This window comes from Punica granatum, chromosome 6 (assembly GCF_007655135.1).
Source record: "Punica granatum isolate Tunisia-2019 chromosome 6, ASM765513v2, whole genome shotgun sequence".
Taxonomy (NCBI): domain Eukaryota; kingdom Viridiplantae; phylum Streptophyta; class Magnoliopsida; order Myrtales; family Lythraceae; genus Punica; species Punica granatum.
In genome coordinates, this window is record NC_045132.1 from 27,881,918 (window position 1) to 27,902,722 (window position 20,805).

General features: G+C 36.7%; 2 protein-coding genes across 5 annotated transcripts; both read left to right on the forward strand.

Annotated features, from left to right (window-relative positions):
• Positions 1–11,097: 11,097 nt before the first annotated feature.
• LOC116212044 lies at positions 11,098–12,987 on the forward strand. Its single transcript, XM_031546628.1, has one exon. The coding sequence runs from the start codon at positions 11,475–11,477 to the stop codon at positions 12,681–12,683; it is 1,209 nt and encodes a 402-aa protein (XP_031402488.1). The 5' UTR covers positions 11,098–11,474; the 3' UTR covers positions 12,684–12,987.
• A 2,531-nt stretch (positions 12,988–15,518) lies between these two features.
• LOC116210337 (GDP-mannose transporter GONST2-like) lies at positions 15,519–19,858 on the forward strand. 4 transcript variants are annotated; one of them, XM_031544202.1, is made up of 10 exons: positions 15,519–15,813; positions 16,718–16,882; positions 17,043–17,250; positions 17,466–17,605; positions 17,822–17,951; positions 18,227–18,325; positions 18,454–18,608; positions 18,946–19,062; positions 19,300–19,397; positions 19,498–19,858. In XM_031544202.1, exons 2-10 carry the CDS (start codon positions 16,728–16,730, stop codon positions 19,539–19,541), a joined length of 1,146 nt encoding a protein of 381 aa, XP_031400062.1. In that variant the 5' UTR covers positions 15,519–15,813; positions 16,718–16,727; the 3' UTR covers positions 19,542–19,858. The 4 variants fall into 4 exon arrangements, with proteins under 4 accessions (XP_031400062.1, XP_031400061.1, XP_031400060.1 ...); XM_031544201.1 differs by lacking the exon at positions 15,519–15,813 and adding an exon at positions 15,821–16,294; XM_031544200.1 differs by lacking the exon at positions 15,519–15,813 and having other exon boundaries at positions 15,821–16,882.
• Positions 19,859–20,805: the final 947 nt, after the last annotated feature.

A 20,805-nucleotide genomic window follows, 5' to 3' on the forward strand; every position in this document is an offset into this window, starting at 1 on the left:
AGTTTGAAGAACAAGTGGCCTCTCCGAAGAACAGGTCTCAGTTGGGATTTCCTAGTGAGAGCTAGCCTCTTATTATCAGCTGCCGAAGTTTGATGTCTCAATAAACAAGTTTGTTTGCCCGTCCGTGCCATTCGTGTTCTCCATTCACTCAATTTAGTACCTCGACATATGGGGAACGCAGGGCCACATAAATGCTCTTGGGTGACATGTCCTGCAATTTTGAGCTCTCCAATCTCGTAACTGGGACTTGCCCAAATTGTCTCCTTTCTGAACAAATGGGGAAGGTTGACAGGTGGTGTTGTATGCTAAAAACTGTGTGTCCACAGAAAATCAAGAACAATAAGTATCAAGCAGCTTCTGCCACGACGAGTCTTTGCAGTTACAATTTTGCCTATCGTGGAGGAACACAACGGATCTGATTATAAAAACAGGTATTGCATTCGGTGTACCAGGAGGAATCCTCGAGTTAATTGCTTCTTCGGCGATTATGTCTTCGATGAACAACTCCATAATCTCGTTGCTCTGATTTTACTTGATTGAAATAACTTGTAACATCAGCTTTTTCCCTCCTTTATTGGCTCCTTATCGAACGTTCATTTGAATGCATCCATATGGAAATAAATCTAATGTAATAAAGAGCAATTTATTTCCCTCTTTTTTGTATAGAAATAAATTTGTCTACATTATTCCCTTTTTTAAGCTAATTATGATTTTCTTTATGGAAATAAAGACATTGCAATAAAGAGTAACTCATTTCCCCATTTCCATATGGAATTTAATTAGTCTACATTACTCCATTTTTAAACTAATTATTATTTCCCTAATGAATTAGTCTATATTGTTCCTTCTTATTTGGGTCGTTACATTCTCATTTGACCTTAGAGTACGAGAGGAGGATGAGAATTATGGGCGACCATAGCTGATTTACCAAGGCCGCGACATGCATTCTGTGCCAGACTCTTAATTGTCAAAGCCCAACAGGCTGCTTTGGCGGACCCGCCTGTTCCATTACATGCTCCGAGTAGCGCCTACTCTGCGTCGTGGTTGGCATTGTCATCACTATCGCGTTCTACTTTGCTATCCCGTCCAAGCCAACCATGATGGCCGCCGGACAATTTGGATCCATCCGCCTGTCAAGCTGGTCATCTTATCGTTTTGTAAATTTATTGGATTTGATAAAAATTCGTTCGGTTTTCATCTTTTTTTATTGACTTAGATTAATTGATTTACTTTGAAATAGGGACTGCAGGCTGTTCCTCAATTTGTTTGATGTTACTAGACTAATATGGTTGCAGCTCTCAACACGCTAGGGCTGGCGAAGTGGGTCCAGGCCAGTATCCTGCTCACGAGCACTACTGAGGTCTATGGTGATAACTTGCAGCCCGTCAAGCTGGCTATCATATGTTTTTCTAAGTCGATTGGATTTGATAAACTTTGTCTGGTTTTCATTTTTTTTATTGAATTAAATTAATTGATTTGCTTTAAAATAGGGACTGTGAGGTTGTTCCTCAATTTCAGAAAAATAAAATAAAATTGGTAGACAATTAATTTAGAGACAATCTTGAGGAGATGATGGTTGCGACGTTGTACTACAAGTTAGTATTGTGAGTGAAGCCCCATTCTTAATGATTTGCGACGTTGTACTACAAGTTAGTATTGTGAGTGAAGCTCTAATCTTAATGACTATGTGAGGAGTTTGCTGTATTTGAATTAAGTATATGACTGAATATGAAATATTTGGATAATGTGGATTTTGTGAATTGTCTCAATTTATTTGCAATCCGAAGATATCCCCTACACAAAGTTGCGAGGCTAAAAGAATTTTCAGTTTTTTTTTTTGATGTTTTGGATTGTAATCTTAATGGTTCAATTAATATAATTGCATGTGCATTCTTGCTAATTATTGGAGAGTACATCTCACGGACATTATCCTACTTTTATTCCCTTTCTATCTCTTCTATCAGTTTGTAATTCCTGAAGTTCTTGATATAGAATAATGTTTCAGAAAAAATCAAATATATAGATAAATTTTAATTATTAGTGCAAATATATTTGAAAAATAGACAACAAGATATAATTGGAGGACCAAATCCCAATGCATGTCTTCTCTAATTATTTAAAAACCTATCATAATAAAAGCACATATAATTTCTTAGTCTATCTTTATATCTACTATTGCGCAGGCTAAATAACTAGTTTAATTAATTAAGAACCACTAAATTATGAGAAGTTAAAAGATATTTTAGTCAATTTCAACTTTTAATTACCAACCACCCCACTTTTCTTATTCTCTTCCCCCCTTTCCTCTCCTCCCCTTCTCCATGGTTGCCTCAGTTCTCTCTCTCAGCCTTTATTTTTTTATAATTTTATAATTTAATATTAAATTAATTGAACTTTCTTCTATTAATATGCATAAAACAATCAATATATATTAAATATTATGAAAATTATACTTTGTAAAAAAATTTAAAATGCTTACGAGAAAATGGACGTTACACACAAGCATGGATGCACGTCTTGTATATATTCCAAAAAACGAAGAAGAAAATTAATTTGCTTAACTTTATGTTTCTCAAAATATAAACTATTATGATTATTACAAGATAAATTTTTTTGCTTTAAAAGTTAATTTCACCAAAAATTGTATTTGCTCAAACTAATACATTTTATAGAAAAATATTATGCCGATTTTATATTAGTTCGACCCAACTATATTTTTTGCTCTAACTAATATGTTCTTTATATAATTAATACCATTGCTCTTCCGCTCCACGAGCATTTATTATTTTATATAATTGATTCTCTTAATTAAATAACTTGCAATTGGGATAAATATCTAAAATAAAGTTGAGAAAAAAATATTGTAATTAAAGTTAAAAATAAATAATTTTAAGTTATAAAATAAAAATAAATATGAGAATAGTTAGAATTTTTATAAAATAAATAAATAACTAAAACAAAAATATCTAAAATAAATTTATTTTTTAATAACATTAAAAATAAAATAAAGTAAAATAATAAAATTGATCTTTCTATAATATAAAAATACAAATACAAATAATATAATAAAATGACTAAAAACTAAAATTAATATTGTACAAGATTGTAAAATATTTTTTAAATTATTGTGAAACAAGTATTTTAATATTGCAAAATAAATATTGTTAAAAAATATTTATTTAAAAAGATATTGAAAAATAAAATATTAGCTCCAAATATTGTCAAATAAATATTACTTATTGTAAATAAATATTTATTGTAAAATGAATATTGCTTACTGTAAATAAATAATTGTAAAGTTGAAAGTGAAAACAGAATAAATTATTCAATTGTAAATTAAAGTTGGAAATAAAATAAATTGATAAATAAAGTAGAAAAATAATTATAAATTACAAAAAGGAAAAAAAGGAGACCTGAATCTACTTCAAAGAACAAGAGGAAAGAGAATAGGGGTGTTGGCAATGGTGGCTCCCTCCGACGCTGGCGACCACCCCCTCAGACTAGGTCGCTGGTAGTGTCAGAGGCCATCAACGACCGTGTTTGGGCAGTAGTGGTCGGCGCTGGAGCCATCCTCTAGTCTCTCGCATAGACGATGGCGGTCTGTGGGAGGGGTGGCAGGCGTCGGAGCCACCCACCCCCTCCTCATCTTCTCTGAAGCTGACCACTATTGTGTGCTTTTTTTTTTTTTATTTGCTGGTCTTTCGACTAACTAGACCGGTCTATTAAACTGGTCAAACTTTTGGGACACATGGCATCTCCTCCTAAGAACATGTCATCATACTCTTGTGACGCAACTGAAAGATTAGTGGGCTTAAATGATGTTTTCATATTCAAGGAACTTGTAGATGATTGAGAAAACTAGCATACTATCATAGTACACAAGCCAACACGCTATTTACCATTGTAGAGTTTGCCAGCTAACTTCAAAATCTTTAGGTTAGGCAAAGATCTATTTGAGAATGTTATTGCTGATGTGAAAGTGTTGAAATATAATTAATGAAAGATTAAATGCTCATATAAGAATAAATTAAAGTGTTTCAGAGGTAACAATTTGAAATCGCTGAAATTAAAATTAATACCGCAGAATCAATTTTCATTAGCACCTATGAATTAGCTGGAGGAAATCATGTTTTCAATTTTAAAAATTAACCAAATCATAGTTTAAATTAATTCACTAAATGCTGCTTTTACTTAAAAATCGGGAAAAAAATGTTGGCTCTCTTTCAATGGTCCTAAAGGATATACCAGAAATGAAAAACTAGCACCAATTAACAATTGCTTGAACAAAAGATGTTATGCGTCTCCTTTCAGGCCCGATGAAAGCCATGAATATATATGTATATGTGATAATATATGTGATTGTGAGGCTCCACTTGAATTTTGTAAGTATACACACGCCTACCTGTCCCCACCATAGTACCGAAAAACAATAATAAGAGATCTCATAATTTTATATGAAGAAATGCACGCTACTTAGATTAATCGGAAAAGCAAGACATATATATATATATATATATATAACATCATTTGTTTCTGCTTGCCACAATATGATATGAATAAGAAATTACATTCTTTTTGGGTCTATTGCCATCTCTTCTATCCCGCAGTCAGTTATTGTAAAGGAGGTGATGTCACCGGCAAACTATTGTTTCTTTGTAATGTCACCCTTCAAGGAAAAAAAGAAGAAGAAGAAATTGCATACGCTTTAATTTTTTTGGGGGAAAATTAATCCTTAATTAATTAATTAATTAATTAATTATTGTTATCATACAAAATGGAAAAACAGAATATATAAATAATTAATTAAACGAATGATGTGCTCTAAAATAAAAAGGCCATAGTATGTTTATAAGCTACAGCTAATCTTCTTTTCCCTTTACAACAAATTCTTACAGTAATATTAATTTTAAAAGACAAAGAAAGGATGTCCACATAAATATATACGAATATATAAAACCATATATAAAGAGACGGAAGGAAAAAAGAAAGGCAAACAGGCGACATGATTCAATGAAATGGGAGACAGGAAGGGCTCGTAAGAGATATCTATCGGGCCGAAGGGAAGATTACCGTGGCCTGCTCTCAAGGACTCATATAATATAATATCCTCGGCAGTCGGCATGCATGCATGGGAGATCATGGGGCCCGTCCAGATTACACAAGCACAAAATATATGCGATATATATATAATATATATGAATTGTAAATTCGCTACTTAATTAATTATCGTGAGATATAGTGCCGACAAAATATACATGCATAAAAGCCATGAAGAAATAATATATCGCTAAATAATATCTATTTCTCTTTCAATTCCAGCATTAATAATATTTACTTAATCTATCCCTTAAATTTAATGATGGGGCGCTTTGATAAGTAACAGACGGCATCGCAAATTCAAGTATGAAAATCAAATTCAAGTGTCTAGATAAGACCATTCTAGAGATCGTCACGTGAGTTCCTCCCCTTGCACGACGGTGGAGATTTGTCTTCAACCAAGTGGTAAAAGTTAAAAAGGGCCTTGTTTCTGCTTGCCAACTACTTAATATAATAGTACAAACTTTTAGCAGATAAAATTGTTCGATGAAGTTATGAAATTGTAAGTATAAAACAAAGTCATGTGTTTTCTGCTCATTTGATTCCAAACCAAGCAAAAAAATCTTGTAATTGCCAAGGAAACAGCAGGCCTTGGATTCCCTTGAGAAAAGGAATATGGATAATAAAATAAAATACTGATGCATAACCCAAAAAAAAAAAATACTGATGCAAGTTAATAAAAAATATAATTATTATTACAATAACAACATTTTTCAATTCGATTAATAAACGGAATTAAGCTTGAGGAATTTGCAAGCAGTAAATGGAATGCAGTTATAGATCGGAAGTCCCAACACACACACACACACATATATATATAGATAGGAGATTCTACCACGGTTTTTTGTAAAAAAAATCGCCGTGGTTGTTTCGTTTTTAGCCATTAGATCAAATTATGATTGATTCGGACCGTATACGTATCCAAATTTTTTTTACCTGAGATTCACCACTCAATCTTTAACTTTTGATATTTTCGACTATACATCTTCTCGATGACGCCTGGTCGTTCCCACGAACGACTTGATTCTGGTTCGATATTAAATCAGACGAAATATACAGATTCAATCAAATAAATTAAAATTTAATTTAATAGAAAAAAGAAAAGAAAATGAAATTATAAATTAAACAAATTTTGATATCTTCGTACGTACCCATCCCCTATGTCAATTGACAAAATTAAATCAACCCACCCATCGCTAAAATTCAATCAACAACCATTCCGTGTAAGAGTAATCCCTGTGCGTGCTCAAATTTGCAATGTTCCCGATGCAATTAGTGGGATATTTTCTTCAATTAAAGAATTGTAAGAATTGCTTTCATTCCAATTGAATTCATGCAATATCAATTTAAGAATTGCAAGCATTATCGAGAATTACTTCCAACAACCAAGGTTTTCATGCAATTGAATATGAAGCAATCATGAAATTCCTCCGAATTCAATTCCAATTCTTGAAATTTGTGGATATCCTGATATCCAATTCCAATTCTTCCAATTCAATTTTCCATTCTGAATTACTCTGTTATTCCTTCGAAAATGATATCCAATTTTCAGTTGGGAGCAATTCTTCACCTCCAGGAAATTGTTTTTGTCGATTTACGTAAGGTTAAAAAATATCAAGAAATCTCTTGATTCTAAGCAGTTCACCTCTGCCATTAGATTTTTGGTGCTCTTGGAATTACGTGAAGGAGCCGCCATGTTCGCCGTGGATATCAAGAATTTAGAATTGGATTGCGTGTTAATTTGGATTTTTGCTATGGAGGCTGCTAAGGGATCAAGCATCTCTTGCAGTCGGTTTGTTCTATGATCCCAAAGAAAAAAAAAAGAAAAAGAAAAAAAAGAAATCAACAATTAGCATTTATGGATTGAATTGTGGATTGAATTTTAGGGATTGGTATGTTCATTTGATTTTGTCCATTGAAATAGGGGATGGAAACATATGAAAATATATATATAAAAAAAGTAATTAATTTTCTTTTCTTTTTTAATAAATTAAATTGTTATTTATTTGATTGAATTGATAGATTTCATCCGGTTTAGTATCAAATTGGATTCGAGCCATTCACAGACATGACTTTGCGTCGTCGAGAAGATGCTAATCGAAAATATTGAAAGTCAAAGATTGAGGAGTAAATGTTCAGGTAAAAAGAATTTTGGCATGTGTATGGCCTGGATCAACCCTAATCCAATCTAACAGTTAAAAAGAAGATAATTACAGTGGTTATTTTTAATGCAGCCAACCATGGTCGCATCCCCATACATATATATATGGGTAAATTGCACTAGTAGTCCAAAAAATTTTACAAATGTTTCAATATGGTACAAATTTTTTTTTTTTGCTATTTGATGGTACAAAATGTTTCAAAGTTATTTTAGTATAGTACAAACCGTCATTTCGTTATCGACGCCGTCAAGCCGTCCTTTATAAAATCTGTAAATTTTGCACCATCATGTAACTTACGTAAAACATTTTGTACTATTAAGTTACAATTTCAAAACATTTTGCACCATCATGTAACGTCCCACAAAAACTGGTTTTGCACCATCAGCGTCGATTTGATGGCGTCAATAGCGAGATGATGGTTTGTACTATACTTAAACAATTTTGAAACATTTTGTATCATCAAGTAGCAAAAAAAACTTTATGTACCATATTGAAACATTTATAAAATTTTTTGGATAACCAATGCAATTTACCATATATATATATATATATAGGGAAAAGAATCCTGTTAAGTCGAAAGATGTATTTAAAGGAGGGACTTGGCATGTGTGCAGGTGCCACGTCCCTGTCGTATCTTGATTATGAAAAATAGCCAGACTGACCCAATTCCTCAAAATTCAGAAATTTTAATTCGAATCTTCCCTTCTTTATACGCACATTATACATTTATGACATGTATCATCATCAACCCGTTTGGTAAGGCAAATAGTGGGGGAAAAAGAGAACCTGTAAAATTACGGTTTAATAACAAAAAAACAAAAACAAAATTTTACATTTTAATAATTCTAGCACGAACTTTTGTCTTAACCTAAAAATGTACAAATTTTCGATTTGATAATAATTCTACCACAACGTCAAATTTTCTGTTAATTTGGATGGAATTGAAGCCACAGAGAACGTCGACAACCCCAATCGGGTGGAGGGTGCCGGCGACCCCAATCGAGGGGAGGGGGGAGGGTGCTGGTCAGAATCGAGGCTCCCACCCCTCGAAATCGAGAGATCCCTCAAATTGGGGATTCTCCCAATTCTGGAGGATGGAGTCATGATCCCGGTCATCACCCCAGATTGTAGTCGCCGACGCTCTCTGTGATCTCGATTCCGTCTAAATCAATGAAAAAATTGACACCGTGTTAGAATTATTATGAAATTGAAAATTTATACATAAAAAGTTCGTGTTAGAATTGTTAAAATGTGAAAGTTTGTATTTTTTTATTAATCCTAAAATTAATATTAATTAAGCAATGCGCCATTCGTTTGAAAAAAGAGGGAAATTAAAACAAAGAGCCATGATATCATGACATGTGTAGAAATTTAAGAAGATTCTCAATTTGATCATCATCATTTATTTATAATATATAAAAGCCGAGAAGTGATACAAAAATATGTCACCGACTCACTTTTTCGAAACTCAGCTTATGATTGATCGTTTCGACTACTCGAAGAATTTAGTCCTTTGCTAGCTAATATCCGCTTGTTGCGCAGTAATCTTTTCAATAGATATAAAAATAATAGGTGATCAACGCATATATGTATACGAATGGATAGATAGTTTCAAGTATGCAAAAACTGCATATTCTATCGGTTGGCTACAATAAATAATATAAATTTTAAGTGAGTGTCAAAGTAGTGAAAATTAAATTGATAAACAAATACTTACTCCCCTCATATGATGCGAATAACATATATATTAAGAGATAAGTTTAATTTGTATAATTGCACACCGAGAGCTTTAGATATAGCTTAGCGGTTAAGATGTAGCACAAATTATAATAAGTTAAAGGATAATTTACAAAATGAACTCACGTCTCCTATATATAGAACATTGAATTTGAAAAAAATCAGATATATATCAAGAAGCTTTTCAATTACCAATAAAACTTATAGCTTTTTAAAATTTTAATTATATATTAATATGTAAATAAAATATGAACATAAATACCAAAAATTCATTAAATACAACCCAAACAAAATATAGGGAAGATTCATCTAATTGAAATTGAAAGGTCAATTCACTGAGAGCCGATGATCGACAAATTTAACTCATGTGGTGAGATCACATCGTGGTTCATCGGCTTTTATATATTATAATTGATTGAGAGTAAATACTAAAAATATATTCTCTGAAAAATGAAAAAAAACCTACCATTCATGGATAAATATTAAATATTTTTTTGAAAAATAAAAAAAGTTTCTCAATATATTAAATGATGCGTATAAATTGCATAAAATGTGGACCTGCATCTAATTATGACAATTAATTGTTATATAAAATAAATATTAGAGTTATTCGTGAAAAGCAAAAAAAATAAAAATTCTTAGTTGTGAATAAATCTCGACTTTTTTTAAGTTAGTTTTCTCTATAAAATAAATAATATTTTGAGATATTAATTTTTATACACCCGCATAAAGCGCTAACTTGTACCTAGTTAATTGTAATTGTATCGTACCTAGATATTCTGTTGCAAGGCTCACGATGCTCCATCAAATAATTTGCATAGATGGTGCACCCAAAAAGATAATTTGCATATATATATATATATATAATATGTATATGTAGATGTTTATGCCAATGTATGTATTGACTTCCCGTCAAACAATTAAAAGTTTGCGCTCGGGGTTAGATTATATAATGTAATATAGCTTTCTGATATATAGATCATCCTTTAGAATCATTACTGAAGGGTCGAAACAAATCAAAGTAATGTATAAAGTCCTCAGATTGACATATCAAGCAATGACGACAATGTACTTGTGATGCCGGTGATTATTTATTTATTATTTTTTTTTTGGGGAGGGGATGCGTGGGTGAATTGATGCCCGTGATTTTAGTAATAAAGAGAAGGGAATAAATAACTCCCAAGAAAAGAAAAGGTAAGATATGAAGATAATTAAGAGGAATGGAATCTATTAAAGGGGAAACTGCTATATGAATAAAGGTACGTGGAATCTTTCTGAATAGTTTTGATATTCTTAATAATTTCAAATTACGGGCGAGGAAGGAGAAAATAAAGAAATTAGAGAGAGTGTGTGATATAATGACGCACGCCCTCACTCAATAATTTAATTTATGATATATATATTTTTTTTATTATTTTTGGATTTTTTTTACTAAACAAAAATTATTTTATTTTAAATTCATGTACTTCTTCTATAACCGAAAAAAAAAATAAAGATTTTGATGGAAGAAAAGACATGAAACAACAAATTTGAGGAGAAGTTTTTGGTTAAGATATTTTTACAAAAAAATGTTAAAACTGGATTTGGTTCTAGATCAAACTAATTGCACAAATGACCTTATATCATGGTTTGAAAACCACGGGCTTATAAATGCATGGAACCCAGGACAATTCCAAAAAACTTGTGTTATCATACAGTTAGTACATTTGTCTAATTTTTTATTTTTTGGTTGTATAAGTGAGGCTCATATGCTTAATGGAAACAATTCTCTAATGCTAATATCGCGTTAAAATAGAATTATGCTAATGCTATTCCTCAATTTAGGCTGAAAATGACTGATGATCAGTAAGTCCCAATAACATAGGTGAACTGACTGATTTTTTATTTTATTTTATTTTTGGACAGGAACTGACTAAGTTGTTTCAATCAACTAGCCTTTTTTGATGGTAATGATGCATATATATGTATATATATATATATATATATATCTATATGTACCACATAGACAGAAGCACAGAAATGATGGTGGCACTGTCGGAAGATCAATTTTTTTATAAGAAAGGAAGCCATGGTCATCCACCACTGGCCATAGAATTGATAGTATGGAGAGAGAGTGGGAGAAAGCAAAAAATATATAATGATATGATATTATGTGAAGTTGCGTTACACCTACTACTCCTGCTACCCTCTCCCTCCTTTATTCTTCCATGTCCCCACACTCGGCAGCATCACCTTTCCCGGCCCAACTATCCTTTCTCTCCTTTTTCCATCCTCTCACTCTCAGCTGCTGCTGCTTCTTCTTCTTCTTCTTCTTCTTCTTCTTCTTCTTCCATCATCATCATTCACACCACACACACTCTCTCTGTCTCTCCGTGTCATTGTGCTGATCTCTGGATGAGAGTTGAACCTGATCACTAACTCATCACTGCTCTTTTCTGTTTTTTTGATCGATCGATCAGTTCATCAATCAATCCAACAATGGTCAGGACGGTGAGAGTCGGGTCATTCTTCAACAAGTTCTTCTCCCTCTTCCTCCTCCTCCTACTCGGCTGCTTCTCCTCCTCCTCCGCCGCCTCTGCCGACGGCCACCGCGAGCCGCCCAGGCCCAACAAGAAGAAGCGCAAACTCCTGGCTGCTGCCTCGTCCTCTGCTTCTGCAGTAGCAGCTATTTCTTCTCGCTTCAAAGCCACCAAAGCCCTTTCCTCCTCCTGGGCCTCCATCAAGCGTGCTTTCACCAGAATGCCCTCCAGAATCGCCGCCGCCGCCCAGACCCAGCCCAGCCCCGGCCCCACCACCCCAACCCTCACCTCCGCCCGCTCCTCTCACCGCTCCCTCGTCTCCATGGTCCAACCCGAAACTCTCAACCTGCTGGAGCCCCATTCACTCGTACTCCCGTCCCAAGAATCCAACGTCTCCTCCGATGACAATCCCTTGTTCCTCCCCCTGAGGAACGACATCTTCCCCTGCACGGCCTGCGCCGAGATCTTCCCCAAGCCCCACCTACTGGAGCAGCACCAGTCTATGAAGCACGCCGTGTCAGAGCTCACCGGGGAAGACTCGGGTCAAAACATCGTCAAGATCATCTTCAAGATGGGCTGGACCAATAAGGACCGTAGCCCGAAGATCGACCGGATCCTAAAGATCCACAACAGCCCGAAGATCCTGACCCGCTTTGAGGAGTACAGGGAGTTGGTGAAGTCCAAGGCAGCGAGGAACGGCGCTGCAGGCAGGAGGCGGGATGAGAGGTGCATCGCTGATGGCAATGAGCTCCTGCGCTTCCACTGCTCAACCTTCATGTGCGAGCTGGGACAGGACGGTAACTCCGCCACCTGCAATCAGCAGTACTGCAGCGTATGCGGGATCATCCGGTCAGGGTTCTCTCCCAAGTTGGACGGAATCTCCACGCTGTCGACGAGCTGGAGGGCTCACATGGCTATCCCGGACGAGACCCTGGAGGAGTTCAGGTTCATGAACGTGAAGCGGGCGATGCTGATCTGCCGGGTTATCGCGGGTCGGGTCGGATGCGACCCTGTGGACGAGGATGGGGCGGAAAAGGGAGGTTGTGGGTTCGATTCGGTCGTTGGCCGGGGCGGGAGTGGAGCCCTAACCCTGTTGGACGAGGAGGAGCTGCTAGTGTTCAATCCGAGGGCAGTACTCCCTTGCTTTGTGATCGTGTTTACTGTTTGAGTGTGGGCTAGCTATACGCTGCTGCTGATCGATGCATGCGAAGTTTTACTCCCCACCTTCTCAAGAAATTAGCAGTACAATTATTACATGAGTGGTTACGTACGTACAATTATCACGTGAAGAATGATATGTTTATTTGTGTGTCAAAGACAAAAAACTGCATATATTAGTCATTTTCTAGCTCTTTGTACCATACATCCTTCTTTCTTAATTATGTTTCTTGATAAGTAATTTTGAGGATTTTATTAAGGGACTGTGTCTGTTTGTATATATAATTCACGATCTCTAGGGATTTACCTTCTTTTTTTTTTTTGCTGAATGGTAAATACTCTATGGATTTACCTTACTTGTGGTCATTTTCTTATGGTTTTGCGAACCCCTTGCTTTTTGCAATAAATCAAGGTTGATAGTCTACCAAATGCCAAACGAGTGAATGGGTCACTCTGGAAATGCAGGTAGGAATATCTTGAATCATATATATATATGATAACCTTTATTAGTATGACAAATAAGCTAGCTAGCTTCTTAATTATGCTTTATAATTAGTAATGTACTCTAATATTGCTTCTCAAAAGACGAACAAGATGTATGTATAATTTATCTCTCACTGTTAATTGGCGACAATGAGAAATTCCAAGTTTCTTGTTATATATATCGAATAGAATCGAGTCAAAGGTTATGGAACCTTTGACTCCATTGAGATCGTGATATTTTCACTCCTGCAGGAATGAATAATCATTGGGTTGGACCAAGCATATATATTAATATAAGTGCGTGGACCTTTTCCTGCCTTCTATTGGATCCTTTTATATATTATTACCATCTTTCTCAGCAAGTGTGAAAGTGGTTATAATTAGCAAGGAGTGATCTCATAATCGTGCTTCCCGTTGGATATATAGTGTAGACATATGTATGTATACACACACACATTATGACTGGCTAGTGTATGACCCTGCACTATCCACGTCAGACATTATATATAGTACCCAAAAAAAAGAAAAAGAAACGGGATTGATATCATATTATTTATAAATTTAGTCCATTTTGTTATGTAAAAGTCCAGATTTTGGTTCATGCTTTTCTTTTTGTTATAAGTAGTTGCTGTTTACTTCTGATAATTGATTAAAGAGCCCATCACTCGCACATTTCAATACCACAGATTGTATCGACTTGATCATTAAATTTTGGTCATACGCTAATTGTGCATATGAATGAATAAGCTAGGTGCAGAGTTTGGAAAGATTTTTTTTGTCTTTTCTTCGGTGGAAATCATATAAATTAGAAATAAGCAAATAATAAAGGCACTTTAATCAGAGACAGTCAAATATTGGGATAAAATCTATCGGCGAAACTATAAATTACAAACGTGCCTATTTGGGAGGTGTCGGTCTATTTAACAGATTCATTAAAACTTAAAAAGCAACATATATCACGTGATGAAGGAAAATAAAGGGAAGAGATGTATCTACAAATCCCACCTAATAAACCTCGGCCTCAACTCAATAGGGAGAAAAAGTAGAGCGGACCCATATGATTTCATTTTCAATTTTTGAAGGGATGGTATGAAGTCAATTTCAATATTGTCACGCTATTTATATATGTTTATGTTTAATATATATATATATATATATATTAATGCTAGTGTTGTTATATATCTTCCAAGAGTCTTTGTTAGGCGAAGCCTTGCTATATGACATTCCATTGGGTGCTGACGATGATGGTCGGCGTGGCAATGCTACTGCCTGCGGTGCGGTTTGAACCAAAGTCATCTGTTGTCGCTTCTATGGAATGACGCATGCATGTGGCAGTAATGGAATTAGCTAGACAATAATAATATATGCAAGGTTGAACGGCATATATGTTATAGATCGATCAATGAATCGGGGTCAGTTAGCTACTGCTAGCCCGCCCAATCACATCAGCAAGTAACAATGGAAACGCCTGAGTTTGGGTCGGGCTGAAGATAAGATACTCCCCCACATCGCGAACGTGAACTGCAAGCCAATCCGCATACTTAATTTTTTAGGTCCTCCAAGGACCGAGGGCCTTCAAAGAGTCAGAGTCCCCTGGTGGGTGGGGGCGGTAAAAGAAAAGAGTATTGGGTATGGGCCTCAAGCGACGAACGGCATGTGGGCCAATAATAGCCTATCCTGGGCCTGTTAAGGAAACGGGAAGCCCACCACCTTCTTTATATTATCTATTATCTCAACTTGCAATCCAAGAAAAGAAATGCGGGGACCAATAGGCATAAAAAGTTGGAAAGATTTGATTCGAGCGGTTCAACATTTATTTCCCTTTAATAAGGTATTGAGTTCGAGTATTGTGAATGGAAAAAATCGACGCTGGGAGAAATTTACCCGACTCGGCTAAACTAAATTAATCGGAACCCAATTGAGTTTCGGGATACCAAAATTCACACCAAAAAATAGAAAGTTGGGGGAGGGGCGGGGGTGTCCCACCTAACACATAAGATAGGAGAGGATCTGATATACCTGCGGTACGCTAGTATTCAATTTAAAAGCAAAAAAGAAAGGCTCTGCCGTTGGCATTAGAATGTGGATGGGATTCCTTCTGGCCTATACTTTCTGCTGCTTCGTCATAGGCATGTGGATTTACTTACTTCAATGCATCATCAGCCGACATTAAAACGATGGAGATTATTATTAGAAGTATAAGCCAGCCAAGAGGAAGAGATGGAGATGGAGAATCATTCATTAAAATAAAATAAAATGAAATATAATAAAATAATTAAGCAAAGCAACCGAGTTCAGTTGAGTTGAGACCTCGAAGCATGAGAGCAAGAGGCGCGGCCGCTGCGATGGGATCCATTCATTCGTGCGTTCGTTGATGAATGAATGAAGCCAAGCATTTGACTTTGGGAGCGTCGGCCTGGGGAAATGTTCCCTTCCTTCCTTCCTTCCTTCCTTCTTGTCTTTCCCAGATGAAATGAAATGATATTTTAAATTTGAAGGGAAATTAATAAAAATCAATGGAATGGCCATGGGATGGGGCGGTCCTCTTCTCTCTCCCATCCCATATTCCCATCCCAACAAGTTAGATCCTTCTTTTCTTGCCCCGCCTGCCTGCCTGCCATGTGAATCTTCCGGTGCTCGTTTCGTAACAAAGTAGAGTTGAGTTAGACCCTTCCTTCCTTCCTTCCTTCCTTCTTCATTTCTTCATCAAAGTGGTATGGGCACTTTGCTTGTTTGCTTTTCCCCCCAACTTTCTCAGAGTCAGAAGACAAGACTGACTGCCTCCTTTGCGTGATCACTAAAAAGGGCCCAATCAATAATCGCAGATTCGCATCTCATCATTTATCACATCATTCTCTGATTCTTCCGTTACTGCCCTCTGTGTCAACTGTCCTGTCCCGCGCTCTTCTGCTTCGGAGCTCTTCTTTCCTGGTCCATTTTCTCCTTTATTTTATTTTTATTTTTAAGGTCAGCTCAGCTATCCATCGATCGATCAAGAATAGCTCCTTATCATTTATTTACATTTACTCGTATTCGCTAGCTAGTAGGAGTGTTAGAGCTGCCAGAGGAGGGACGACAATCTTCGATCAGAGATATTGTCCTGCTGCAGTCGAAACATTCTATTTGTGGCTTCATTAGGTAAAAGCGCCTTGTGCTCTCTTGAGTTGGGACTTCTTTTAGCTTCGTATCGGTCTCAGCAGCAGAGCTGGTCATTCCTTTCCTCTAATTTATTTATTTTTTTCCTTGAACAAATTTGATTATCTCTTGATGATATGTATAGTTTTCGTTTCACACACTAGTTGCCCTGAGAAAGTTGGGTGGCCACAGTACGTACAAGTCGTCTGCACTGTAGTCCCAATTCCTCGCTCGCTGGCACATCACCAGGGAGTTTTTTCTCTCTTTTTTTTTTTTTTTCAGCGAGCCTGTTTTAATCGATTTAACTGCATTTGCATATTGTAACACTTGAATAGATCAGCTTGCAGGAGGTTCATACTTTGTACTCACAAAGTATTCGATTAGCTCGCAGAGGTGTTGACGTTATCTTATGGTCTTGCATTGCAGCTTTCTTGCCATGTCCTCCGATTTTAAGTCGAACGGCTTAGAAGCAAAATCATCTGGAAGAGACTGTTTAGCTTACGACATGCTTGATGACATTGAGGAGCAAGGGACTGGATCATCAACGAGCAGTATGTTAGGAAATAGAGAGGGCTGGTCCCTTACTGAGAGGTACAAAATTAGAAAGAAATTCCCCCCCTTGAAACTTTCATTTTCAGTCTCATCTATATCTCCCGGGAAAATGCTAGAAGATATCATCAGAAAATTTATTTTACTTTTACTGCACATTCAGAGTAAAACCTAATTAATTTATTTATTGGAGATCGATCAGGTTTCTGAGAGGGCATCGAGCATCTGCTGGCGATAGGAACGATCTTTTAGATGCAGATGAAAAGCGCGGGCAACTACTCAGAAGAAGATATGGACCTCTGATATCTGGAATTGCTTACTGCATTTCTTCGTGCAGTATGATATTGCTAAACAAAGTTGTACTAACGAGTTACAACTTCAACGCAGGAATATCCCTGATGTTCTATCAAGTACGTATATTAGTGGTCTTTTTCGGGCTTTATTTCTCAGAATTTCCTTTGTTTGAAGTGTTTGGTGCGAGCCAGGACCATTTTGTGTGGTTTGTTCATGTGGCAGTCGAGTCAGTTTGTCTGCTGCTGATTGCTTGATGATTTACATTTACCAATTTAGTCTTTTTTGTAGCAAAGCAGTAGCAGATAATTGTTCTGATTTTCGTTTTGTGCAGAACTTAATTTGTTCGGTGGTGGTCATTTTGTTGGGCGTTTCTGGAGCTGTTTCAGTGGAGAAGCTCAATTGGAAGCTCATTAGGGTATGGATCCCCGTCAATGTAATTTTTGTCGGGATGCTTGTGTCAGGCATGTATAGGTATGTCATGGATGATCAAAGGTAGAGATAGTGATTGTAACTCCCGAGTTTAATGCTAAGGTGAAGTCCAAGTGGACTCCAACAACAAGAAGGATATTTATGCTCAGGAAAAAGAGTTCTATGTAACCAGTTCTCTTTTTATTATGCAAGTCAAAATGTTCCAAGAATGTTCTGTTCACTGATTATACCCATTTTCTTCTGCACTTCTCTCTTCAGTTTGAAATACATAAACATTGCAATGGTGACGATTTTGAAGAATGTGACAAATATAATGACAGCAATTGGAGAATTTTATATATTCCGCAAACATCAGAATCAGAAGGTGTGGATGGCCTTGTTTTTAATGGTAAACAACAATATGCCTTGCTTCTTTCTTTATGTTACAAATTGATGGATAGATAATTTACTACAATGATGTAAATAGTATATGCTCGTTGGACTATGAATACATTAATATGATAATTCATTCATTATTTATTAAAACTACCATTTTATCCATCAAACCTAAACCGTGGAAGAGAACTCCATAATTCTTTTTTTTTTTTAATAAATTTACCTGCAGTATGCTACACATATCTGGTGAGTTTGATTGGTTGCCTTTGCTTATCTGTGTAAATGCAGATAATATCTGCCGTCAGTGGAGGAATCACTGACCTGTCCTTTGATGCTACCGGTTATACATGGCAGATACTAAATTGTGTTCTAACAGCGAGCTATTCGGTATGTCAAATATAACTCGGTTGCCTCTGCTCTACATCAATACATTGTCGGTGCCATTGGTGCAGCTTTAATTTCTACTCTATTTTTAAGATTGCACTTACCAGTGTTATGCCTTATACTTGTGACAGCTCACTCTGCGACGGGTCATGGACAAAGCAAAACCATTAACAAGATCAGGATCTCTCAGTGAATTCTCAATGGTGTTGCTGAACAATTTATTGTCCCTGCCTTTTGCCATCTTCCTAATCATCCTTTTTGGTGAATGGGACTATGTAATGACCGTGTAAGGCCTCTGGACTTTGTTCATTAATTTCAGAGTCCGTGGTTCACCATAGGTAATATGTCATCAAACAATCATGACTCTAGGCATCAAGTATCAGTGCGATAATTAAATCCCCTCTCCAAAAGCTTTCATGGAATTTTGAGGAGAGTGGAAGTTTGAGGAAAGAGGAAGTTTGTTGAAGGATGTAATGGAAGGATATAATGTCGTTAAGGTCAAATGGTTCATAGAGTTGGCCTATCTGCAGAGGCGAATCTGAGCATTTCCAACTTCTAAGTCTTGTTTTGCTCCCTCTGCCAACTTCTCGTTATGTTCTTATGTCCGTTTCTCGAATTTGCAGGGATGTGGTTAAACTACCAATGTTCTGGATTTTTGCTACAGCTAGTGGATTCCTTGGCCTTGCGATTAGCTTCACCTCTATGTGGTTCTTGCATCAAACTGGCCCTACCACTTATAGGTACCGCGCAACAGTTTGATTTTTTAATCAAAGACTAATCATGGAATACTTCCTTCATAGCCGCAATGCTTTTTGATATTTCTGTTTGTTGTGGAGCTTTGTCTGCCCTCAATAGAAGTGAAGAGTAGTATATGAATGCAAATGTTTCCACTCGTTATTTGGATGAAGTAATTAATTCACCCGTATTATAGTAATATATAATACTTCCTCTACTGATGTTGGCTTCACGTTTTGCAGCCTGGTGGGTTCTCTAAACAAGATTCCCATTTCCATTGCTGGTATCATTGTTTTCAAGGTTCCCCTCAGTCTACCGAATTCCTTCAGCATCCTATTCGGTAATAGAGAAAAAAAGATACGCCTTTGCGGACAGTTTGAGCTTGTCATTGTGAGTACATTTTCTGTCATCTCGGGTTAATGATGTGCACCTCTTTCCAGGTCTGTTTGCCGGAATATTCTTTGCCATGGCCAAGATGTCTTGATTAGAATAGACGTGGGAGGGACAGCTTGTTCGGATATTTTTTATGCAAATTGATGAAGAGGCTCCCCAACAACAGACCAAAGCAAAGGCAGGACTAGCTGCGGCATGAATGCACACAAATTAGCTTCTAAAGAGCTTGGATCTCTTCGACTGGAAACATGATGCAAGGGGAAGATCTTTGAACACTAAGACAGCGATACTTTTTTCTCGGGCTTTCGCCCCGTTTCTAACCCAAGAAACAAAAAGAATAATAATAATAATAACATACAGCCTACCTCCAGATTTATTGATTTATTGAGGTGCGCATTAATTTGAACTCTTTTGGATCTTAATTCTCCTCTTCCCATCATTTCCATTAGAAGTCCAATACAGATCCCATGGATTTGCATTTTGCGAGAGATGAAATAAGAGGTATACAGTTCATACGATCATTGAATCAAAAGCATCCATCTTCTTTTGCGTGAACCAAAGCACATTATATGAATGATTAAGCGAAAAGAAATTGAGGGTACGTTTACACACACTAGCTACCACATCATACGAATGATTAAGCTTTCAACTAGGAACCTATATGATGTTACAGCCCTGAGGGTGCTGGGAAGAGGAAACCATCTCCATTGGATCCATCTCTCTTTTCCTGGCACACGACACTGAAGCTTGACTGTCGTCATTAAGATTCATTAACCCTCTGTCCTCAGAGCCATAATATCGGATGGCAGGCACCTGCGACGCTTCATGTGCTGGCATGCACGGCACGAAAAATGTGATATGTAAGAAGGAAAATTCTTTGTACGAGCCTGAAACATGGGAGTTACTGCTTGGGGGTGTTTTGAGAGAATTATCATGAAGGGCCAGAAGCGGGAGCTGGGGCAGTTCGAGAGACGGTTGATGGAAATTGCAGAAGGAAAACTTCTGCATAAGCAACAGTTCCTCATCATAAGCAGTAATTCCTTATAATTCAGGGAGCTGGATAAACTGAGAGTTGGCTCTTCGCTGGATGAGGGCTCGTTGGAGAAGGTTGAGCCGCTCGAAGTGGTGGCAGCATTGGTGGTGCTGCCTTGGATCAGCAGAGTCTTAGGCTCAGCATTGGTGGGGGATTTGGAGTGGGCGCCTGACAGTTCTTCCATCGGATATAGTCCTCAAGAACAGAAGGATGAGGACTGAGGATGTTTTGGGAGTTGATGGCTTTGTTCTTTTGCCGAGAGTTCTGTAGACTTCTTTTGGTGGCATTCCGATGATTCTTGATTGTGTTTTCAGTTCTTCCG